The sequence below is a fragment of the Magnolia sinica genome, chromosome 16, assembly GCF_029962835.1.
Source record: "Magnolia sinica isolate HGM2019 chromosome 16, MsV1, whole genome shotgun sequence".
Lineage (NCBI taxonomy): Eukaryota > Viridiplantae > Streptophyta > Magnoliopsida > Magnoliales > Magnoliaceae > Magnolia > Magnolia sinica.
This window is the reverse complement of record NC_080588.1, coordinates 52986719-53011308: the sequence shown is the minus strand read 5'-3', so window position 1 is coordinate 53011308 and position 24590 is coordinate 52986719. Positions and strand designations below refer to the sequence as shown.

Below are 24590 nucleotides of genomic sequence, written 5' to 3'. Positions count from 1 at the left end.
AAAGAAATAGTTTAGACCATCTTGCATATTTAAGTTATTTTGTTGTAATTTGCTATCATTGATGCCAGACGCTGGATGTTGGAGAGAGCTTGCTGATGCTGAAGTTCCGAAGAGCAGAACGATCTTCTAAAGCAGGAGCAGTTGTTACATTGGCAGAAAATAGGAGAATGTTGGTAAGTCTGCCATGATTCCCTTTTGTCATTTTAGCTTCCCAGTCTGCAACTGTTAATTATCTTTGTGGCTGTATGAGATGATGAAAAATCTTAAATCAGCATTGCAAGTACCAAGTTGAAGACTGAAGTTTCAATCATGGTATATATTTTGCTATGTGCTTTCTGATGGAGGTTTATTCTACTGTTGGTACTCCCGACTATATTATATGGAAGTGCTAGAGAGGCTCACCCACAAGGCTTGTTTTGCCTTTTTGGAGAGCTTATATGCCTGCACCTTTATGTTTAACCTTATTTTGTCATTGATATACATGCCCCTATTGGATTGAAAGGTTAAAATCATTTTGGCAGGGAATTCATTCATTACCCTAGAAATTGCAAGGTAGCTCCTCCCAAGGAATTTCAAAACTTTCGTTGGAGTTGGGACGGCTAATAAAATATGGTGGGTCACATTATTATCCCAATTGTTTTCTGCAATACAGTAAAATTGGAAGGAAAAAATATGCAATCAAACATTAATGTATAAAATGAGTATTAAAAGATGCAAGCTAATGTTCTGTTCAAACTGAGCATGAAATTTCCAAGAACTCAAAATCTCAAAAACACATAATATTCCACTATTAACCTCAATACAAAATTCTTTACACAGAATATGCTATCAAGTGCGGCATATTAGAAAAACAACAAATGCAAAGCTGTTTTGTTACAGTAATTTTTACAACAGACTGCCCAAGTGAACAGTCCAAACTGATTCCATTATGCTTTCTTGGCACTCTTTTGATTTTCATGTGTATGCATATTCTCTGATGTAATAGATTCAAAAAATAACGAATGAAAAAGGTTTTTTTTAATATTTTATTTATTTATTTTTGAGAAATTTTAACAACAGGCTTAATACGTCGCTGCTTTGAAATCGAAGGATTTTGATAGGTGACGAGCGACGGATGTGATCCGTCGTAAAATTTTAGAACGACGAACAAAATCCGTCGCTCAATGAGTTTTGCGATGGACTTTTGAGGCGGGAGTCCTTCAGGTGGATGGAGTGTGGAGAGGGTGTTGAGGCAAATTCCCCCTTGCTTTTTAAAATGGGTCTGTGCTGGGATCCAATGTGCAGGCTGAGGCCGAGTGATGTTCAAGGGCCTCTCCTTTAGCATGGAATGCAGTTTTTCAAATATTGTGGTAGAAAGCGAGTCCAAGGTCCCAATTGATAAGCTAACAACAGAGAGGCCCTGTAATTGGAGTTTGTGATATTAGTGGGTTCAGATTGACTCTCGAAGGAGCAGTAGGGTTATCATTGTTTACGATCCTAGGGAAGTGAATGAAGTAGTGAACACCTTAGCTAGATTGGGTAGCGAGTCCTAGGCTGGGATGACCTTTCAAATGCTATCTGATCTCCCTAGATCCATCCGAGGCGAGCTCTTTTGAATCGTCTAGGCCTGGGTCAAATTAGAGAGTCCAACACCCTTTCTTAATCACTTTGTGTTTGCTTGTTGAGGTATATGATATAGGTGGCCTGAGGCAGCTTTAGTGCCTTTGGGCTGCCCGAATGAGTTTTCATGTTGTACAACCCTTTGGATGTGAATAAAATTTCATTCTCATAAAAAAGAAAGAGAAAAACATCGGATAAAGTAGTGAATAACCAAATTCTTCATTAGGCAGAGTTTTGGATCAGGCTGAAAATTAGGCCCATATAGTTTCAAGGGGTGCCTCATCACATGGACCAATCAGATTCTGTGCCCATGACACGTGTGCAAAGGTGCGCACGGGTGAAGTTCTACATGTTCTTGCCGTCCCTTGTGAGAACTTTTTAAGAACTTATTATACATTCCACGAGCCCAAAATCTGAACGGTCCACATGATGCAACACCCCATGAAACCCCCAGGGCCCAACTTTTACTTTGATCCAAAACTTTGGTGGGCCGTGAAAAAAGAAAACAGTTTCCTCTCTTGATTTGCATCTCTTTGCTATGGCCCACCAGAGTTTTAGATGAGGGTGAAAATTGGTCCTAGGGGTTTCATGGGATGCCACATCACATGGACCGTTCGGATTAGAGGCCCATGACACGTGTACAAATTTGCACACGTGAGCATGGCTTTATGAGCACGCATATATATGTGTGTGTGTGTGTGTGTGTTATGTGCGCGCAAATCCTCTGTAACACCAGCTTTACTAACGCAGTCACCCAAAAATCCAGTCCGTTTCCTCCATGTTGGGAAGTCAACGAGATCCAACAAACTCAGATAGAATGGTGTTGACAGGTTTGCTTGCATGTGGAGCCACCATGTTGGGTATTTTCATCAAACCCATAATCAGGGATGAAGAGTATAAAGAAATCATCAGCATATGATACAAAACTCAGTTGGGCCATAATGTCTCAACTTGGAGCAACTTTACAATCTTCCCATTGGCAATATAATGGCTCTAACCTGATAAACAGAGTGGATTTTACATGTACAACATGCTGGACCCCATGGGTGGTCAGCCTGAAACAGGTCATGTACTTGGGTTATTTCCAACCTGTAAAATTTTCATTTTTTTATTTATATTTACAAAATCTAGAAATAAGATATTTTATATATATAGGGAAAAGGTACTATGCGCTCGACCTCACAATAAGCTCCCGTGAGGTCGAGCTGTGTGGGCCCCACCGTGATGCGTGTCGACCATCAACACCGTGCATTTGATGGGTCCCCTCTAAATTATGGGATATCCCAAAAATCAGCCGTATGCGGAACTCAGGTGGGCCATACCATCTAAAATCATGTGAAGACATGCCAAAAACATATAAAAGCACTTGGTGGGGGCCCACCTGAGTTTTGAATGCTGCTGAAACTTAGTCTGAACCCTCATCGAAGTGGGACACACATAATGGATGGGCTGGATTGACAAACCACATCTCGGTGGGCCCAAAAAATGATTATGAATGTTTTAATGGTGCACGGCCCCTCCCCACTTCTGTATGTGGTGTGGCCCACACAAGTCACAGATTGACTTGATTTTTGAGACCTAGGCCCACGATGGAATGGTGCATCTGACTGATGAGGTAGATGTTCGAAACGCATCACGGTGGGGCCCACACAGCTCGACCTCATGGGACGGTCCCATCAGCTTGAGCGCATAGTACCTTTTCCTAGATATATATAAACCGGCATGAACTTTTGAACCGATGATCATGTGAAGCAGAGGCTCTCTCTTTAAAACCCGAAAAGAATGTCCACAATGGGTGTCCCTCACTAATCCATGCTCCCAAATGTATCCTCCACAAAACGGTCCTGTTCAACATAAAATATGGACTTACATAACCACCTATTTGCAAACCTCCAATCGATGAGATGATGGGGCCTACCAGATGAGTGGCCTTGATTACTCATAGATAAGGTACAACGCTATCGATTTCTTCCTTTATAAGGTAGAATTTGCTGGAACAGACAATTTGCTGAGTGGTAGGTGGTGTCCAGCAGAACGAGACCAATTCATCAGGAAGATCCCCAAAAGAAAGAAAAAAAAAAAAACCAGTGGCCCATCATGGCTATTTTGCTTTTGACTGCATTTGCAAATTATGACGAAAACTACCACAAGCCATTCTTTCTTTTTTTTTCGGTTGCAATTTTTTTTTTTTTCCTAACAATATTTGGGCTGCAAGTTGATTGAAAAAATCAGCCTGTTTGGAAAAAAAAATAATAATAATAATGATTCAAATGTTGATTTCTAAAAAACAGACGACATAAATGTCAATACCAGGTGACTTTTAAGGGGTGGTTCGGGTCAGTTATTCTCCATTTGGGTTGGTTGGATCCCAAAAATCGATCATTTATAGTCTAATCAAATCAGTGACTGCTCGAAGCACCTTTTGCGACCATTCACCTATTATTCATTGACAAATATAGTTCATGAATTTCACAAATAAGGTATAAATATTTCTTCAGGAAATTTATCACAATCAATTTATTTTAATTTTTTTTAATCCAAAAACTACTCAAATATCAAAATGAAGTTTTTGGGACCTACGTTTTTTATGCACTCAATCCCAACCACCCTCCAGCATGGACACTTAAAAGGTTAAGGGGACTTATACAGGCTTTCTGAATTGATGTCACCTATGTACAAGTACATGCTGGGGACAATATGACATTCGAAACTCATGCTAGGGCTTCTCTGTAAGTGACAGCTCGCTCTGTCAGAACTGGGTACCATGAGAAATGGGCAAGGGCTCACTAGGGCATCCCATGGAAGCAATGCGCTACAGCAACCAGTTGCTGTGAGTAGGCAAGTGTTCCCATGCCATTCTGGATGCACACGGGTAAAGAAGCTAGTCCAGGAAAATAGGATTCCTCTTGCCACATCCATTATAGTAACACTGACAGGTAATATGGCCCTTGATAGATTGGGAGGTAGAACAGGATTCATGCACCCGACGCCCATTAGTTGGGTAAGGCTTTGATGATGATGATGATATAGTAATCACTAGCATGAATCACATATCAATGTAAAACCAAAGTAAAATTTAAAATAAATAAATAAACAAAAATTCGATAATCTACAGATCCGAAAGGAGTAGGGCAGCTTATGGGTCAAGCTTCCACCGAGCAAAATCATAGTTCAAAATCCTGGCCAAACCCATCTTGGCTTGGCCTGTTTGTAGCCAAGAAAGGAGCTGCTACTGAACAAAACAGAAGATGACTAGTCTTAGTTAAGATAACAAAGATCTTCGAAGAGTTCTGCTAATGCAGTATTCTTTCCTTGAATTGGCCTTGGGGGCTGTTGGGGAATGATGAATGCCCAGTAAATGAAAAGCTCCTACAAAGAAACCCATTTTCCCCCATTTGTGAAAAACAAAAGTAGGGTCTTTTATCATTTTTCATTTCCCATTTTTCATTTCCAAAAGTATATTTGAAATGTGGATATTGATGTCCAAAGCCATTAAATGTAGATTTCTAAGGTTATGAGAGACATGTCCTGCTATTTGACCATGGGCCTTTCAACATTTCCATAAAAAATGCACTCCAAATCAAACAACAGAATTACTGGAGTCTGCAGTTCTTCATTTCTTTAAGATTCCACATTGGTTTTTTGAGTTCATGTTTTAGGTTCCTTCAATCCACTGTTTGTTGACACCATGAAGCTGAAGAGGCTCTCCTCCATTGGTGAAGCCTGTGCTTTTTAACTTTTTCTCGAATGTATATTATATCCTTTAGCTTTTCAATATAACTCATTTAACTGATTCATCAGAATTCATAAAAGATAATGCGTTTGAATTTGCTGGACACCCCTCATATCCCTCACACCCCTAGATCTTCCTGGGACCAAACTATCCCAAAGACGGGTTTGTGCTAGTCACTAGTTCCCATGTGAGATGCTTGCAGCCTTCCAAACCATCATCCAAATGTTCTATGGATTTCCAACCCTAAAAACTCTGATCTTCTCCCAATTGTGGTCAGTACCATCTCCAATGGGTTCTCCCCCTACTTTTGTCTAGTCGCCATTCTAAGTTTGGCAATAGGTTGATTAGCGTGGCGCATAAGCTTGCTTAAAACAGTCAGAAAGTTGCAACTAGTTTGCATGCTTAAACGACAAGAAAAGTTTAGAACTACGTCAAGCTCATAAGCCCAAACGTGCAAATGAAGATCCCTATGGCCTGACAGGAGTACACTCCTCTTTTGGACTGGTTCAACTGATTGCATGCCCATATTTTACTATTAAAATTTTCCATCAACTTCTCTAAATTGAATTTCTGAAATTCAATTCTAAAGAGGCAAATATGTATACAGATTTTTTTTTATTGGCAAATAACCATATGATCATTACCTTATCATAAAACCTTGTATAATTAGAATGACGATTGATGATGCAAGCACACACACACACAGATTATATAAAAGATATCGAATAGCATATTATACTATTATTATTGTTGGTTTTTTTTCTATTAGGTAACTAGTGCCTGAACCAAAGACCTCAGTGTGGAACACGGCTTGTCTACCATTGAGCTACGGGCATATGATACCATTTACCATGTAAAACAATAATTTTTTATTATTTTTTATTTTTTTATTTTTTATTTTTATTTTTTTATTTTTTCTAAAGTCAAATTATAACAATGCATTATAAACTACTGAAATGACTTTAAGTAGTATAATAGATTCATTTTCAATAAATGATGTTACACTGAAACCTATAATTTGATAACCTAGAAGTTGGTGTGGAAGAAAAATGATAATATGAATAGTTTATTAGACATTCGAACCCCGGACTTCAATGCTGGAACACAGAGCATCTGCCATTGAGCCATGCATCGAGACCCAGATGAAAATTGTGCACCTATCATCTCTTACCAAGTGAAGATTGATCTAGCAGCATTACAAATTTTTGGAATTCCATTTTGTTATGTGTGTTAAAACCCCCTTCCACCATTGATGGATGGTGTGAGTTCTGTTGTAAACACTTGGCAGTTGGCACACAATCATTTCATATAATATAAAATGGGCTGCTAGGGAAAAAATCAAAATTATTTGTTCTTGTTGTGACGCACTTGGGCATGCCTGATTTTTGCGCTAGCATATTCAAACGGAATCTCCGCATGATAGATCTCTAGGACTTTGGGCATATTTATCGCCATCATAGGTGGTTTGCTGGCCCTAGATGCACCACTCTTTGCACACACCTTGACTCACAACACATACCATCCTAGTTAAGTGCAGGGACATTTAAGTGGTGCATAAGGTGGCCCCAGCTTACAACCTGACCACATACAGAACTCCAGCAATCAACCTCATCATGCAAGCTACATGGGAGTTGAACTTGGACCTTGGCAATTCTATTAAAACGTCCACTCTTTTTCTAGAGAGGTGACCAGGTGGATGACTGTTTATCATTATGATTGAAATAGCATTTCTTCCTCAACAATCATTTGCCATGTGATGAAAGAATGAGGCATTCTAATCACCATCTCTTAGTCAAGCAGCCCAAGGCTTTCTGTCACCACCAGATGTCTTCCAAGATCAGTATTCTACCATATTCCTCCATGAGGATCAATCTTTGGAGACAGTCCTCCTCAACTTGCCCAGATATTCCTTTGAGTTGATGGACAGTATTCAACAAAGAATCTTGCTCTTGTATTCAGGCAGCTGAAGGCATGTTTCTATTCTATTCTTTTATCTTGGCTTTCAGAAATTGACACTGCCTCTGGAGAAGATATCCTCCAATCTTGCAGAATACATTAAGACCACCAACACTAAACCTAATTGACAAAATCAAAGGATTAAACCACATGTTTTCAACGCAACAAGGCAGACCAAAATTCATACTTGAGGACAAGTCAAGAACCATGGAATGGTTATCGTAAGTAGGCCAGGGAAGCATGGACAAAAGAACCATGCTAAAAGTGATTCTCCCAAGCAGGACTCAAAAGGAAATGATCTAGCTTGCATTTGACCAAACCATGGAGAGCAGCAACCACTCGAGGGGATGTCGTCCTGCTTAACCATCCAGACAAAAGTGGAAGCCCCAAGGAGCCAAGGAACCCTGCATCCTAGGGATGGTCACCTCCTTGACGTCCACCTGTCTGAAAACCATTCAAAAATGAATCTCCATCCAACTCGCCAGGAAGTTCTCCACAAACAGGATCAGATAACGCCTCGGCATTGGAATCCAACCATCCCCTACTACAGTCGCCAACCCTTCACCGCATCCTTGAATGACCCTGATTATCCGGTGCCCTACTCCTCCCCCTCTCCATCTCCTTACCCCTCTCAAAATCTCCCAACTCCTTTAGACCTCCAACCCTCTCCCCTCTCGATCTACCCCTACTTCAGTCCCTAACCCTCTTCACCCCTTTGCCAGATGTCCATCTTCCTTCCCTCCCCAACTCGACTCTCCTGCTCCAGTCCTCCTTGCTCAGCCTTGACAACTCACCACTTGAATGTAGATCTTCTCGTGCACCACGAATCGCTTCCGACTTCCCAAGATTTTCCAGTTCCAATCCTTACAAATGTTGAAGGCAAATTAACTAATGTGTGAGAAGAGATAGAGGACTTAAAACAAGCAAAACAACATTTGGCACATCAAAAGGGGCAAGTAACAAGGTGCCCAAGTGTCCCAAAAAAGTAAGTGAGATGCTGCAGAAAAATTTAGAAGAGATTAAGGGGGGAATAGCCATAGTACGGAAGAAGAAGCAAGATGCTCTTAATGCAGCTCGTGCAAAGGTTTTTTGTCATGATAATATGGGTGTGGGTAATGATGATAATGTATAGTTTGGTGAGGATTCTAATAGGAAAGTGAAGATAACAAGGAGAAAGAACTGATGCAGGACATGAAATTAAACATGATGTGTGAGATTTCAGGCTTAAAATCACCTTAGTTCAGAAACAATTACACCAATTACATATCTCACATAAAAAGTCCAAACATTCAAGTAAAGGGGAATCTATGCGGGTCCAGGCCTACATAGGCTAAGACTGGACCAATAAAACTTATAAACCAAACGATGCTCAAAGGGAAATAAAAATCAACTACACATGCATAACAAATAATCCATAATCTAAGGGATTCCCCAATCTCAATTCAAGGAACCCTAGGGTGAAAAGGGTGGCAGATAAATTAGGGCTAATGCAAACTAAGACTAGAGTTTAGGAAATAGGAATGAAAAGAGGAAAACCAAAGGAAAACCTGACCCGGAAAAAGCTCCTGCATGCAAATGGTGACCAGGCGTTAACGCACGTGCATGGGTGGGCTGGCCGCACGTGTGATGGAAGCCTGCCTCTCCAAAGTGACACCTAAGCCTTGGTCAGCTAGGGGAGACCTCCAATTCCTCAAAGTTTAACGACGATCCAAAGTAAGGTCAAGGCGTAGTGCTTCGCCGAAGTTTCAGCACTCCTATATGTCCAGATTCTAGAAACTGACTGTAGAGGGATAAATAGCTGCAAAAGCTGGAAAATTCAAAGCAATAATGATGATAGAAGATGAGATATATAGAAAAGAGAGGGTAGGGATGGATGGGGATAGGTGTGGCTTCACACCACGTAGTTAGCCCTTCGAAAAGGAAGGGCTTCGCACCCACTTTTGAATTCTTCCACAACTCACTAAAAAAGCAGAAAAATAAAGCAGGAATTTTTATTAAGCTTCAATGAATCAAAAGAGCTACAAGGGATGCCTATTTATAGGAAAAACCCTATACCCCTAAACTCGCGCCATGTGCGCAACCTATTACTTGGCGATGAAGTAAACTAAAATAAAAACCAAACAGAGAAATCTAAAGTGTTCATGATGTTCTAAATAACATAAATAAGCAAAACCTAAAATATGAACTTAATCCAACTAATGGGCCCCAATCATGAGATCCCATGATGGGCTTTACTTGATTATCGGGCCCACTCCAAAGAACCAAAACTCTGTCTTTTAGCTAGGAAGCCCTCCCTGGACGTCATCATTGATCCAGATCGACAGTGGGGCCCTCCTTCTTTGTGCGTACGTGCGTAGGGGGGTGGCGTGCGTGTGCATGTGTGTGATGTCCCCATCACGAACTGAGAACCTACACACCACTCGTGAAGATGAACAATGTCAGCGCACGTTTTGTAGGAGGGTCAATTGTGACATAGGAGCAATGGGAGTGGGAGTGAGGCCGAGTGTTATTGGGCTGGGTGTGGGAGACATGGTATGTTTGCTAGTTTATGGTGTGCCTTTAGCCAACAACAGACTTCACATGCTCCTTCAATTGCTGATAATGTAAATGCGGTGAAATTAGGGAGACTTTCACGTGATCCCATTTTATTTAGAAACGATATGGAAAAGTAGAAAAGGTAAAAATAAATGCGGAGAAAAAATTGTGGTTGAGAAGCTTGGTAGGGCAGTAAACAAGCTATTCTTACATGACAACATAGCTCCAAATGTTGCAAACTCCTCCTATTGAAAATTGGTAATAGATGCAACAGCAGAGGCAGGATTTCCTGCACCCACAGCTTGTAAGATTATGGAGTAATGGGCACATGTGGAGTACAGAGATGGAAGGGTGTATGTGGCCACTTTTAGACTGATCTGGCAAAGTAGATGATGCAGTATTATGTGCAATAGTTAGACTGACCCAACCAAACAGAGCATGATAAACTTTATGATATACTATTATTTAGGAATGATGTTCTAAAAAGCCATTGATGCATCCAAGGTAACAAAAAATGCACAATATATTTTCGGTCTTATGGATAAGATGGGAGAGGAAATTGGAGAGGAAAATGCCATGCAAATTGTTACCCACAATGAAGCATGCTAGTTATTGCTAGTTATTTTAAACATCATGTGTTGAGCAATATATCAACCTTATATTAGAAAATGAAAAGTAAGAAAAATGTTGTAGAATTGGTTGAAGAGGCAGGGTAAGTCATGACATTCTTCTATAATCATAATCAAGTAGTCGTCATAATGAGGAAGTGATTGGGCAAAGGAGGCATATATGAACCCTTGTCGTGACATCTGTTGGGTTAATGAAGACTATTGGGCAAAGGAGGTATATATGAACCCTTGTCGTGACAAGATGGCCCATATGAAGAAATGATTTACAAACATCTCTATTGGCATGACTCTTGTTCAATCAAGTTTGTCAATGCCCTTGCTACACTCGCTTGCAAGCTAGCCCTTCAAGAAGAAGATGATGTTAAGGCTATCTGGGTTATTGTGATCAATAGAGAGACCTAGACAAGTTAGGAAATTAGTTAACTATATGATTTTGGAGATTTTCTCTATCAACCGCCATAGACGGAATGTTAATTTCGTGTGTGGAGCCTAGCAAGGCTTAATTTGCAATGATAGAAGTGCATAGTGGTTCATGGAAAGAATAGTAGGGAGATCTTCCATTATACAAGAATCAATTACATACCAGATACTTGTAGCCTATAATACAAAGAGATTGCCTCAAATATTTATGTTGAAGCACATCATGCACTATACACCCATTCCACTTACCTTTGCTCCACAAGGTTCTGAGGACATTGATTTAATCACATGGCCATTCTAATGCTGGGGCTTGATTTAATCATACAGATCATTACCTGCCGTCTAAGGGGCATATTGAATTCTCACTGTGACTAATTATTTCTCCAAGGGACTAGGGGCCAAACCTCTTTAGAAGGCCACAAGAGAAATCTGGTAGGGTTAGCTCATGATAACAATATTTCCTAGTTTGCAAATTGAGGTGAATCATCACAGATGACTTTCATCAGATCATCAGTCAACATGTGGATGAGCTGCTTCTCAGAAAAAGATCGTGCATTCAGCTATTCATGGCCCTCCTTTACAGCCCTCAGTTGAATCTGCAGATTGAAGCCAAAATTAAAGTACTCACCACCATCCTATTCAAATGCTGTCAAATCTAAGCAAGATTGACACTTGAAGTGATCGTATATCCCATGGCCTTATTAGACTATAACTAGGACCTCTGTTCACGAGATGCCTCATTCACTCACATTTCAGACCGAGGCAGTGCTCCCTTTGGAGGTGCAACTTCCTTCTTTTTCGCTAGCTCTATCCAAGGTTCTGTGCAACTCAGTTGCTTGAAGAACTCCAAGATTTTGGGTGCAAGACAAATCGACAACAGCAGCCAAATCAACAACCTGGAGTGCATAGGCGCATCTTGTCAAACTGCAAACCTGAGCATGCATCACTTTTCAACCAACAAGTCCTAGTAATCCTACTGCACGTATGCACACGTGCTACGTACTCACATGCAAGACATTTAAGCCGTTCAACTGGTGGGCTGCACCATATTTAGTCGTGATAAAATAGCTAGGCCAGTCCGTTAGGGGGCCACACATCTATTGGAGTGTTTTTTTGCAGCTTTTTGCAGTTCTTGATTTTGTATTCATGTAGCCCACTTGATGAGTGGATCAGCCTGATCCTGATGGACTGAGCCACATGATCAGCCCACTAGTACATGGTGTGATTTATACTCATTGGGCATGTACAAGTGGGCCCCATTTGGAAATCTTGACTGTTAGGCCTATTACTTGTTCGAATTAGTCATTGACGTCATGGTTTAGTGTGCAGTATGGAATGACTTAGCCTGATTACAATTTTCTTTAAATTGAATTAAAATCTGACTTTCTTGTGCAAACTTCCTTAACGTCCATTACATGTGAATCAGGCTATAGTTAAGCATATGATACTTGGAATGGTTTTATCTTGGAAAGGCCATCATAGATGCATTATAAAGGATTTGGACACTCGGCTACATAAATCAAAAGGGTCCATGATCAAAGTATCATAATTACTTGGGCTTTATCCGTGAAGGGTTTTGGGTAAGTATTAGGTTTTTATGAACTGTATGAGTTGTTTTGGTTAACGGATGTGAATCACATAAAGCTCATTAGTTGTCTATGTTGATTCTCAAACTACGAGTGAGTGTGTATAATTCATCTATTAGACCATATTAAGGTAACAATTCGCATTCTATGTAACCCACAATATGATCGAACTCTTAAGCCATAGGTCACTTAAGACGTTTTAACCAAAATGCAATGGACATATTCATGAGCGTCGTGCCCATCCAGACGTTAAGGATCCAAGTCCAATAAATTGGCTAGACAAACTACAGAATAGTCACCTACATGGACTAGTTATTCGTCTCTTGTCCAATGGGCATTGAGAATATCCACTAGAGGTAATGGATTGGGTAGGATCCTAGTTTCTAGGAATTATTGGGTAGTCTTGGTTGCAAGCTTCACCAAAGTGGCCATGACTAAGGATGCTAATTGGTACTTAGCTTCAAGGACATGGTGATGCGGACACAGGTGCATTCAAGGTGTACCAACAAAGAAAGTGCCAACCACAAGTGCCGTCCTTGTGGATAGGTGAATATTGAGGAGCTGAAGACCTTTCACATGTCATTGGACATATATAAGACCCCACTTAGGGAAGACACATGTGAAGGAAGATTGGAGAAAGAAGACCGAGCGCCCAAACTTTCCCATACTTATGTTATTTGAGCGTTTTTTGACTTAGGGGTCTTTTAGTAATCTTATATCTTTATTTGCTTATCCTAGGGATATTTTAGTAATTTTATGTCTTTATTTGCTTATTTAAGTGGGATAAAGCCCTAAACTCGAATTTTCAACTATTGATTAATGAAAAGCAAACCCTTTGGTTGCCTCCTTCCTCTCTTCTCTCTAATGGTGCTTCTTCTCTCTCCTTGATCTTCTTCTTCTAATTTCTTCTTGTGCCCCTCCAACTTCTTCAAGGTAATAATTTTCTTCCTTCTATTTTCCAGTTTTGGCTAATCCTTCTTTGATCAAAATCTTGAGAACCGATCTAAACCCTAAATCTCCAAATTCTCAAATCCCTAATCCGAGAAACTTCTTGGTTCTTCGGACTAGTAATCTTCATTGATCGATTGGGTGTGACCATGCAAGATCGGGAGGTCTCATCCCTCACTGGATCCAACCCAAGTAGTAATTGAATTCCATAACCCATGGTTGTAGTGATGGCCCGCTCCATTGCATGTTTCCTTTATGATTTTCTCAGTTATGATGATTACTGTTAGAATTTTAGATCATTTATTCCTTTTATTTTCGCTGTTTAATTGTGTCCATGAGCATGCATCATAATTAGGGCTATCTTGCGTCAAATTTGGTATCAAAGCCTAAGCTTGCATGGTTATTGTCTAGATCGAGTTATCAAATTAGGGTTTTGATTTTTAGGTTTAACTTAGGAAAGTTCCAGGTTTAGAAAGTTTTCAATTTTAGAAACTTTCCAATTTTAGAAAGTTCCTAATCTGGAAAATTTTCAGATTTGAGTTGTTTCCTATTTCAACTTAATTGTGTTAGTTCATAGTAGTTTTGCATTCATCGAATTCATCTTGAAAGTCATAACACCTAGTAGTCTAGTTAGGTAGAGTTTGGTTCAAGTCTTCATTGTATGCCCACGAGAAGAGGTAGAGGTTTCGGACTTCAACCTACTATGAATAACGAGCAGTTATCTGAGCAACTTGCTCAATTGATACAAAAGATAACCGCCCTAGAAGCGGGTCAAAGGCGTGAGTTTGCCCGCCTTGAGAACCAAATTACCACTACCATGACTAAGGTGGAGCAACTAGAGGCGTCCCAAAAGGAAAACCCCATTGTAGGGGAAGATGCGCACTCTTAAGTGGAAGGAATCATTGAAGAACGCGCTGCCACACGTGGTGGTAATGATGATAGAGATCGTGGTAATGGTCGTGGTGTGGTCGAGAGGCACGAGCCACATGTGGTCATCAAGACCGCTATGATCCAGATGAGCGTGCGATGAAGAGTGTCAGAGTTGAGGCCCCGAGTTTTGATGGGCGCTTGGATCCCACGACGTTCCTTGACTGGTTTGCTGACATGGATCACTACTTTGACTGGTATGGCATGTCGGAAAACCGTCAAATGCGATTTGCTAAGATGAAGCTTGTGGGTCAAGCCAAGCTCTTCTGGACCAACACCGAGCGTAGGATAGAGAGAGTTGGTAGAGCCCCTATCACACATTGGTATGAGATGAAAGAGAAGTTGAAGGAGAAGTACCTTCCTCTCTCATGCCGTCAGAAGCTCCTTGACCAATGGCAATCCTTATGCCAAGGGTCAATGCCTGCCGCTGACTACATCGCTAAATTTGAAGAGTATGTGATGCAATGTGATATCCGAGAAGACCCTCTAGTAACGCTCTCGCGTTTCAAGACGGGCCTTTGTGCGGATCTTCAGCGCGAACTTATTACTCGGCCCTTAACGGACTTAGATGAAGCATATCAAGTCGTGCAGGAGTTAGAGCAATATCTGAAGGCTCCTGTCGTTCGTCGTTTTGAGTCCCGAGACTCCAGTGCTAGATCTAATTCCCAAGGAACTAGACATAATATTGGTAGTCAACCTAGGGCACAGGCAACCATTCTGCCTAGGCCTAGGGAGGACAAGGGCAAAGGGGTTCTTGGTGCCGATCCTAGTATCATGAGCCAAGTGAGGTGCTATGAGTGTGGCAACCTTGGCCACATGTCTAATCAGTGTCCTATGAAGAGCCGTGGAAGAGCCTTAGTTATAGGCGAGCCCCACAAGGGTGGAGATGACCAGGGTGATTATGAAGTTGAAGAGTATCACCCTGAAGGAGGACTTACTGATGAAGAAGTGGATGGAGAAGCAACGCTTGCAGTAGTCAGGCGTGTGTTAGCTCAGTCTAGAAGTAGTGCTGACTGGCGTCGAAGCACTATCTTCTACACTATTGCCAAGTGTGGTGAAAAGAATTGTAAGGTGATAGTGAACAGTGGAAGTTGTCAGAATGTGATTTCCACTAGCACCTTAGATCGCTTAAAACTGAAATCCACACCTCATCCAGACCCGTATAAAGTTTCTTGGGTTGACAAGACATCCCTACCTGTCACCCAACAATGTCTAGTCCCCATCGAGTTTGGGTCATACAAAGAGTCCCTGTGGTGTGATGTTTTACCTATGGATGTGGGACATGTTATCCTAGGTAGACCGTGGCTATTCGATAATGATGTCACGATCTTTGGCCGTTCGAATACGTGTACTTTTATGTATAATAGTAAAAAGATCAAACTTAATCCCATGCCACCTGAGAATACACTAGAGAAGAAGAAGGATGAGAAGGCAAGTGAGCCTAGAGAAATGGGGAAATCCAAACCTAAGTCTTTACATATAATCAGCGCAAGAGAGTTTGAAAAAGAGGCTAAGGAGGATTCTATGGTGTATGCTCTTGTGGCTAGAGAAATTATACCTAAGGTTCCATCAGAGTTGCCCTGTGAGGTGACCTCGGTCCTGAAGGAATACAGTGATATATTTCCTGAACACTTACCGAATGAGTTGCCACCTATGAGGGACATACAGCATGCCATTGATCTTGTCCTAGGGTCTATTCTACCGAACCTTCCTCACTACAGGATGAACCCTGCAGTGCATGCAGAGTTGAAGAAGCAAGTTGATGAGCTTCTGCAAAAGGGTTGCATCCAAGAGAGTATGAGTCCATATGCCGTGCCTGCATTGTTGACGCCAAAGAAAGACGGCACGTGACGCATGTGTGTGGACAGCCGTGCCATAAACAAAATTACTGTCAAGTATAGGTTCCCTATACCTAGACTTGATGATATGCTTGACATGATGGCCAGGTCCACTATATTCTCTAAGATAGACCTCAAGAGTGGATATCATCATATTCGTATACGCCCAGGAGATGAGTGGAAGACGGCGTTTAAGACGAAAGATGGACTGTATGAGTGGTTGGTCATGCCCTTCGACTTGACTAACGCACCCAGTACTTTCATGCGAGTGATGACACAAACTTTGAGGCCGTTCATGGAAAAATTCCTAGTGGTGTACTTTGACGATATTTTTATTTATAGTACCACTAAGGAATCACACCTTGAACATTTAAAGAAGGTCTGTAGTGTCCTTAGGAAGGAAAAGTTGTACGCTAATCTTAAGAAATGTGCATTCATGTCTAACCAAGTTGTGTTCTTAGGATTTATAGTGTCATCTGAAGGGATGCGCGCAGACCCTGAAAAAGTTAGGGCCATAGTTGAGTGGCCAGAACCAAGGAACATTCATAAGGTGCGAAGTTTTCACGGCCTAGCAACTTTTTATCGTCGGTTCATTAGGGGTTTTAGCACGATCATGGCTCCCATTACCGAGTGCATGAAAAAGGAAGAGTTCGTGTGGTCTAAAGCCGCCGTCAAGGCTTTTAAAGAAATTAAGGGCAAGATGGTGAAAGCTCCTGTCATGCGTCTACCTGACTTTTCTACAGTCTTTGTAGTAGTGTGCGATGCGTCTGGTGTCGGTATAGATGGAGTGTTGAGTCAAGAAGGACACCCAGTGGCCTATTTCAGTGAGAAACTGAATGAGGCAAAACAAAAATACTCCACTTACGACAAAGAATTTTATGTGGTAGTGCAATCCCTGAGACATTGGCGACACTACCTCCTACCGCAAGAATTCGTTTTGTTTTCTGACCATGAGGCTTTGAGATATTTGCATTCTCAGAAGAAACTCAACCCAAGGCATGCCAAGTGGGTAACGTTTCTTCAGGAATATTCGTTTGTTTTGAATCACAAGGCCGGGATTGAAAACAAACTAGCAGATGCCCTTAGTAGGAGAGTGGCATTGCTCAACTCCTTGAGTGTAAAAGTAGTCGGATTTGAGCAACTGAAAGATGATACCCCATATGTCCTGATTTTGGGGGTACTTACGCGTCGCTCTCTAGTGACTAGCATATTATGGGTGAATATGTTCTTAAAGATGGCTTTCTTTTTAAGAGAGACAGACTTTGTATTCCCCGTATGTCCCTTCGTGAATTCCTCATCTGGGAGCTTCATTCAAAAGGGATAGCTGGCCATTTTTGTCGTGATAAGACCATTGCCCTCGTGGAAAATCGTTTCTATTGGTCAAGCCTCAAGCGAGACGTAGCCAAAGTTTTAGGGCAGTGTCAAACATGTCAGCTGGCAAAACAAAGAAAGCAAAATACCGGGTTGTACACGCCATTGCCAGTGCCACATGCTCCGTGGCAGGACATTAGTATGGACTTCGTGCTCGGGCTTCCCAAGACTATAAAAAAGCACAATTCCGTTTTTGTCGTTATGGACCGTTTTTCTAAAATGGCGCATTTCCTCCCATGTTCGAAGACGTCAGATGCGTTTCATGTTGCTCGTCTTTTTTTTATGGTGTGGTGCGTCTTCATGGGTTACCTAAAACCATAGTGTTTGATCGTGATGTTCGATTTACTAGCTATTTTTGGAAGACACTGTGGCACATTATGGGAACTCGTTTGCAATTTTCTACTGCTTACCACCCACAAACATATGGTCAAACTGAAGTGGTAAACCGTAGCCTTGGAAATCTTCTACGTTGTCTAGTGGGTGAACATGTTAAGACTTGGGACCTAATTTTACCAACTGCTGAACTTGCTTATAATGGGTCAGTTAATAGATCTACAGGGTTGAGTCCTTTTGAAATTGTAAGTGGTTATAAACCTAGAATGCCCATAGATCTCTTACCTATGTCTGTTACCCAAAGGTCTTCTGAGTCAGCCGATGCATTCGCACGCCATATTCATGATTTGCATACACATATTAGACAGCGGTTAAATAAAAGCAATGATGATTATAAAGTTTCAGCTGATTCTCATCGTAGAGTGCAAGAATTTCAAGAATGAGACTATGTAATGGTGCGAATAAGGCCAGAGCGATTCTCTCAAGGATCTGCAAAGAAATTACAAGCGCGTAGTGCTGGACCATTCAAGATATTATAAAAGGTTGGGTCCAACGCGTATCGGGTTGACCTTCCACCTGAAATGAGCATTAATCCAACTTTTAATGTGGAAGATCTAGTCCGTGCTCATACTCCCATTGTTGATACATCGTCTCTTTCATGGCCTTTTTCTGAGTTTGCTACCCAACCCCTTCCACCCCCTCCTCCACCCATTACCCATAAAGAAGCAATTGAGGAAATCTTGGATGACGAGATAGTATCCACGAGAGATGGGGGTTTCCAAAGGTATCTTGTAAGGTGGAAAAACAAACTATAGTCTGAATCTACGTGGCTGTCGGGCGACGCATTGCAGGGTATTGATCCAGATCTACTTGAGCGCTATAAAAGTTTCAACTCGTCAGAGTCGAGTTTTTCTCACCCGAGGGGAATTGATGCGGACACAGGTACATTCAATGTGTACCAACGAAGAAAGCGCCAATCACAAGTGCCATCCTTGTGGATAGGCGAATATTGAGAAGCTGAAGACCTTTCACATGTCATTGGACATATAGAAGACCCCACTTAGGGAAGACACATGTGAAGGAAGATTGGAGAAAGAAGACCGAGCGCCCAAACTTTCTCATACTTATGTTATTTGCGCATTTTTTGACTTAGTTAGGGGTCTTTTAGTAATCTTATATCTTTATTTGCTTATCCTAGGGGTATTTTAGTAATTTTATGTCTTTATTTGCTTATTTAAGTGGGGTAAAGCCCTAAACTCGAATTTTCAACTATTGATTAATGAAAAGCAAAACCCTTTGGTTACCTCCTTCCTCTCTTCTCTCTAATGGTGCTTCTTCTCTCCCCTTGATCTTCTTCTTCTAATTTCTTCTTGTGCCCCTCCAACTTCTTCAAGGTAATAATTTTCTTCCTTCTATTTTCCAGTTTTGGCTAATCCTTCTTCGATCAAAATCTTGAAAACCGATCTAAACCCTAAATCCTCAAATTCTCAAATCCCTAATCTGAGAAACTTCTTGGTTCTTCAGACTAGTGATCTTCATTGATCGATTGGGTGTGACCATGCAAGATCGAGAGGTCTCATCCCTCGCCGGATCCAACCCAAGTAGTAATTGAATTCCATAACCCATGGTTGTAGTGATGGCCCGCTCCATTGCATGTTTCCTTTATAATTTTCTCAGTTATGATGATTACTATTAGAATTTTAGATCATTTATTCCTTTTATTTCTGTTGTTTAATTGTGTCCATGAGCATGCATTATAATTAAGGCTGTCCTGCGTCACATGGTGTATGCGTCGTGCATTGAGGATCGATAAGGTTGCACTGTCTCCAAACTAATGGAGTTTTAGAAAATTGACAACAATCAAATATCCGTTTGTCTCCATACGAACTTAGACTATAGACATTTGCCTAACATGAACGTTTTCATACTATCCTTTCCATAGATTTATAAATTTCAATGGTCCAATTTTTCAATATTGGTCAGATAAGTGATTCACGTGCATTGCATGTGCAATTTACTAGTGCATATAAAAATGATAAAAGGAATTTTAACTTTTAAGGGCAATGGAAACTTTAAAAACCAAAACATGAGGAACAATAATAAAAGTCTGCAAAAAGAGTAAAATTCTCCTCGTGTGGAGAAATTGGGCAATACAAGTCAAACTGTCCGAATAAAATGAAAAAGATTCAAGGTCACAACAACCAAGGACGTCGGGAGCAGAAAGGTGGCGATTATGTGCATTTGCATAGGGTCCATGATTGTTGACACAAATGTGAATAACTAGTGGGTGTACTTTAGTTCATCTCATCACATCTCTATGATGAAAATCGATTCAAGGCATTCCTAGATGTTAAAGCCAAAGAACTGTGTTTACATGGGAAACATCATGTACATCAACGCCTTTGAAATCAGGCAATTCAAGATACCAATGCCTTCAGGAAAATCTATATTCTTGTTTAACACTCTGTGTTCCTAATATGAGGAGAAACAATTCTATCTGTCAACAATGGTTTATGACTAAGGTTTAAATCAAATGTTGTAACCATTGGGACGAATGGCAGTGTGTTTATCTTTAAAACCCAAAGCATGACTTGTATTTTCTGACTAAACTAATCAATGAAATAAGTTATTTATATGTCGATTGCTTTCAATTCACTCATGAGAGTTTAGCTTATCTATGGAACTTGCAATCAGGTCACATAAACAAAAACAGAATAAGCAGATTGATAAACTAATACTGAACATATGAAAAGGTGGAATATCCAACTTGTGAACCATGCATTAGTGCAAAAATGGAAAAGAACCGTTTTTCTTTTCCCTGAAGCTTCGAGGTGTAACGAATTATTGCACATCATTCACTCTGACATCTATAGTCCCATTAATGTGTGGACATGTGGAAGGATAAAATATTTCATAATTTTTATAAATGAGTGTTCTAAATAGCAAATAGCGTGTCAATGGGTTCATTGGCTTCCTTGGGCGGAATGGTGGTATAACACCTCATTCCACACATCCACTCACATGACTCCTTACAAGGTAGTATTCAGCCAACCTCCCTCAAAGATCATAACATACATACCCAGCTCAACTAGTGTACACCACGTCGATCAGGCCCTTTGAGATAGGGATCATATTTTGCAGCTTCTTAAAGAAAATCTGCTAGTGACCTAAAATCACATGAAACAAGCTGCAGACAGTGTTCGAAATATCGGTATCGCGTTATGTATCGCATCCTTGGCATACAGATACGTATCGGTTATCGCATGGGATATATCGATTGTATCGGGTAATTTATCGTACTTTTTGGGAAACATGGGGAAACATTGGGAAAATGGTTAAATTTTTCAACGAAACTTAGGGGATTGTTAAAAAGACCTCAATACGCACTTTTAAATCATAACATCTCAAAAAAGAAGTGCACATTTTAGGTTTCATTTGTATAGGGCCCTAAGCTATGCATTATCTGATTGAACTAATGCAACTATATTCAAATTGAATGTATAACATTTAGAGTGTATGTGATGATCGTTTCATCAAACACTCCTAAATACTTCAAAATTAGTCTCAATTGATGGTTGGTTGAAGGGAAATTCCAAAAAGAAAAAAAAAAAAAATTTGATAATATTTTTTAATTAAAAATAGTTTTTATTTTTCAAAAATTGACAAGGATTTAACGTATCAGTAGATCAGCCCTCATACATGCTTGATTTCATGTTTAGAGTGCAACATTGCAAGCAATTTGGGAAAATTTTGTGAAATTTCAAATTTTCCCCAAGTCGGACCACCTACACTCAAATTTCAAAATTAGAGTTTATGTTATAATCATTTCATCAAATACTCCTAAATACTTCGAAATTAGTCTCAATTGATAGCTGGTTGAAGGAATTTTTTTGAAAAAAAAAAACATGGAGAACATGAAGAACCAATGGATATCGAAATCAAAGCTCCAACTTCATGATTTTTCACGAAAAAAAAATGAGGAACCAATGGATTTATAACCATTTGACACTAATTTAACATAATTTCAAAAACAAAAAATAAATAAATAAATAAATAAGAAAGATCAGAAATTAAAGATGCTCACCGAACATGTGAGATATAGTGGCACTACCTATGCGTTTCGTATCATACAGTTAGGATACAAGATATATCATGGGTTATATCATCCAATATCGTCGATATTTAAAACATTGGCTGCAGACAAACACCGCACTGAAAGGGAATTTGGTGTGGGCAAAATGTTTTTCCTACGGCTCCAACCATATCGACAGGCTTCAATCCAAATGCGCAAAATTTAAAGCTATCACTCCGGTCCTATGGTCCATATCGAGTTATCCAACATATCGGGCCAGTTGCATCCAAGTTGCATTTGCCTCCGTCCAAGATCCATCATGTGTTTCATGCTTCACTTTTGAGGAAGAAATTAGGCTAGTCTACTATTCATGTGCCAAATCTACCACCAATCACAGACAAGGGCGTAATACAAGTAGAGTCGTTAGCTATTCTCGATTGCTGGATGGTCAAGCGTCACAAAACCATGGTCTCAGAGGTCTTGGTTCATTGGGCCAACTCATCCCCGGAAGATGATACATGGGAGACTTGAGCGAGTCTCCCTTCTCAGTTCCCTAATTTTAAACCTCGAGGACAAAGTTCTTTTGATGGACGGTGGGATGATGAGGTCCCATTCAAATCTTCAATTCTCATTCAAATTTCTGCTTTTGATTATTTCTTTTAAATTGTTAGTTAGTTTTCTATAATTATTGTTGTATAATTGGAGCTTTATTGTAATGCTTATATAATGAAATGCAATGCAATCCCTTGGGAAGTAGAGAAATAACAATTATCCTTCAATCTTACCTTCTCTCTTCTCTCTCCCAATTATCTTCCTCCCCAGTCTATTTTCATTTGTCTTCCTTATCTCTCAACTCTCATCTTCTTTCTTGTTCAATTCTACTTCCTCCACACATCCAGTTAAGGTACATATCAAAAACTACAACACAAAAAGGGTGGAACATAGGCTAGATTAAATCAAGACGGGTCGTCCAAGTCCAATTCAACAATGATCAAATTTGTTTCCGATTGGAGGCTACCAATGGGAAGATAAAAGTAAAGTGGTCAAAGGTTGAAGGAAATTCAGTGGTCAAAATTAGATTGTTCAATTGCTCAATCAATGGGATATTCAGATCACGATCAACCAAGACAGGAGCCATGTTTTAAATGGCTAGGATTATTCGAACATTGTAGCTATTGTGGTTGTTGAGAACTCCCCTTTTTCCATGGTCATTCCCAACCGAAAGACTTGTTGATATCACAACATACGCATATGCCATGCGCATGGTATGAGCATAGGAAGATGAAAAGTAGATATCCTCCCACATACAGAATCGACAGATGTATTCCGCTTCTTTGTATTTAATTAATATAAAACACAATACATTAAAAGCAACAAATACATCGTATTAGAGGAACTGACCAAAAGATAGTGTGATAGATAGATTAGAGGGTGGGCTTGCGATCGAAAGCAGGGCCAGGATCTTCGTTGGAAGGGAAGACATCTAAGGCGGTGACTATAGCAGCAGGAGGGCCACGCCTGCACCTGGTCTCCATCTCATAGACAGAGTTGGGATCTCCAGAGAAAAGGGCCTCGACGGAGCCATCCTTTTTGTTGCGGACCCAACCCTTGAGTCCAAGTTCACGGGCGTTCTCGACCGTCCAATTGCGGTAGAAAACGCCCTGTACACGCCCCTTTATGACAACCCTAACCTGAAATCGAACAAAACCAACCTTAATCCATCAATCAATTTATTTATCTCATCTGAGTATGCTATGCAATGCATGTACTCTGTATGAAGGAGAAGGAGAAGGAGAAGGAGAAGGAGAAGGAGACTTAACAGTTTTGGCAGGCATGGATGGCTGTGGAGGGTTCGCACTAGGGATGCTACTCATTCTCACGCCAACCATATTCATGGATGCCGCACGCACCTGTTTCCTATTTCATCGCCTTCTATTGGAAACGGATTGGCTACTCCCCTGCCACCAGCCAATGGCTGATGGTCGGTGCTCTGTGGGCCCGCCATGATGTATGTCTTTCATCCATGCCGTCCATCTATTTTTCTAGATCATTTTATGGCATGAGACGAAAAACAAGATATATCCCATTCTCAAGTGGACCACATTACAGGAAACAGTGTTGAATGAACATTGACCATTAAAAACCTTTTGGGGGCCATAAAAGCTTTGCATCAAGCTTATATTTGTTTTTAACCTTCATCTGGGTCTGTATGACCTAATCAACAGATTGGATGTAAAATAAACAGTACAGTTGACCTCAGGAGGATTTTAATGGTGGATATCCCATCACTATTGTTTTCCTTTGGTGTGGTCCACCTGAGATTGTAACCCTCTCATCTTTTAGTTTCAAGCCTAAAATGATATCTAAAAATATATGAATGGAGTGGATGAAACACATACATCATGGTGGGGCACACAGAGCACCGACTAAGTAGTCATCGGGCTAGTGGCAGGGAGTAGCCAAACCGTGTGGCTACTCCCTCTGCGACTAGCCTGGTGGCTAGTAGTCGGTGTTGTGTGGGCCACACCATGATGTATGTGTTTCATCCATTCTGTTCATCTATTTTTACGTATCATTTTAGAGCTTGATACAAAAAATGGGAGGGTTATAAATCTTAGGTGGACCACATATTCACCAGGGTTA

At 40.6% G+C, this 24590-nt stretch overlaps 1 protein-coding gene across 3 annotated transcripts; it reads right to left on the bottom strand.

Annotated features, from left to right (window-relative positions):
• Positions 1–3307: 3307 nt before the first annotated feature.
• On the bottom strand, positions 3308–23900 carry LOC131229021 (uncharacterized). 3 transcript variants are annotated; one of them, XM_058224873.1, is made up of 3 exons: positions 23768–23900; positions 23349–23638; positions 3308–3443 (listed from the first exon to the last, which is right to left on the bottom strand). In XM_058224873.1, exons 1-2 carry the CDS (start codon positions 23840–23842, stop codon positions 23372–23374), a joined length of 342 nt encoding a protein of 113 aa, XP_058080856.1. In that variant the 5' UTR covers positions 23843–23900; the 3' UTR covers positions 3308–3443; positions 23349–23371. The 3 variants fall into 3 exon arrangements, with proteins under 3 accessions (XP_058080856.1, XP_058080858.1, XP_058080857.1); XM_058224875.1 differs by lacking the exon at positions 3308–3443 and adding an exon at positions 11097–11468; XM_058224874.1 differs by lacking the exon at positions 3308–3443 and having other exon boundaries at positions 23253–23638.
• Positions 23901–24590: the final 690 nt, after the last annotated feature.

Excerpts from the sequence above, each read along its gene's own strand:
- LOC131229021 (XM_058224873.1), bottom strand. The coding sequence starts at position 23,842 with ATGAATATGGTTGGCGTGAGAATGAGTAGCATCCCTAGTGCGAACCCT. Across the intron at positions 23,639-23,767 it reads CATCCATGCCTGCCAAAACT|GTTAGGGTTGTCATAAAGGG; the intron begins GTTAAGTCTCCT and ends GTTCGATTTCAG.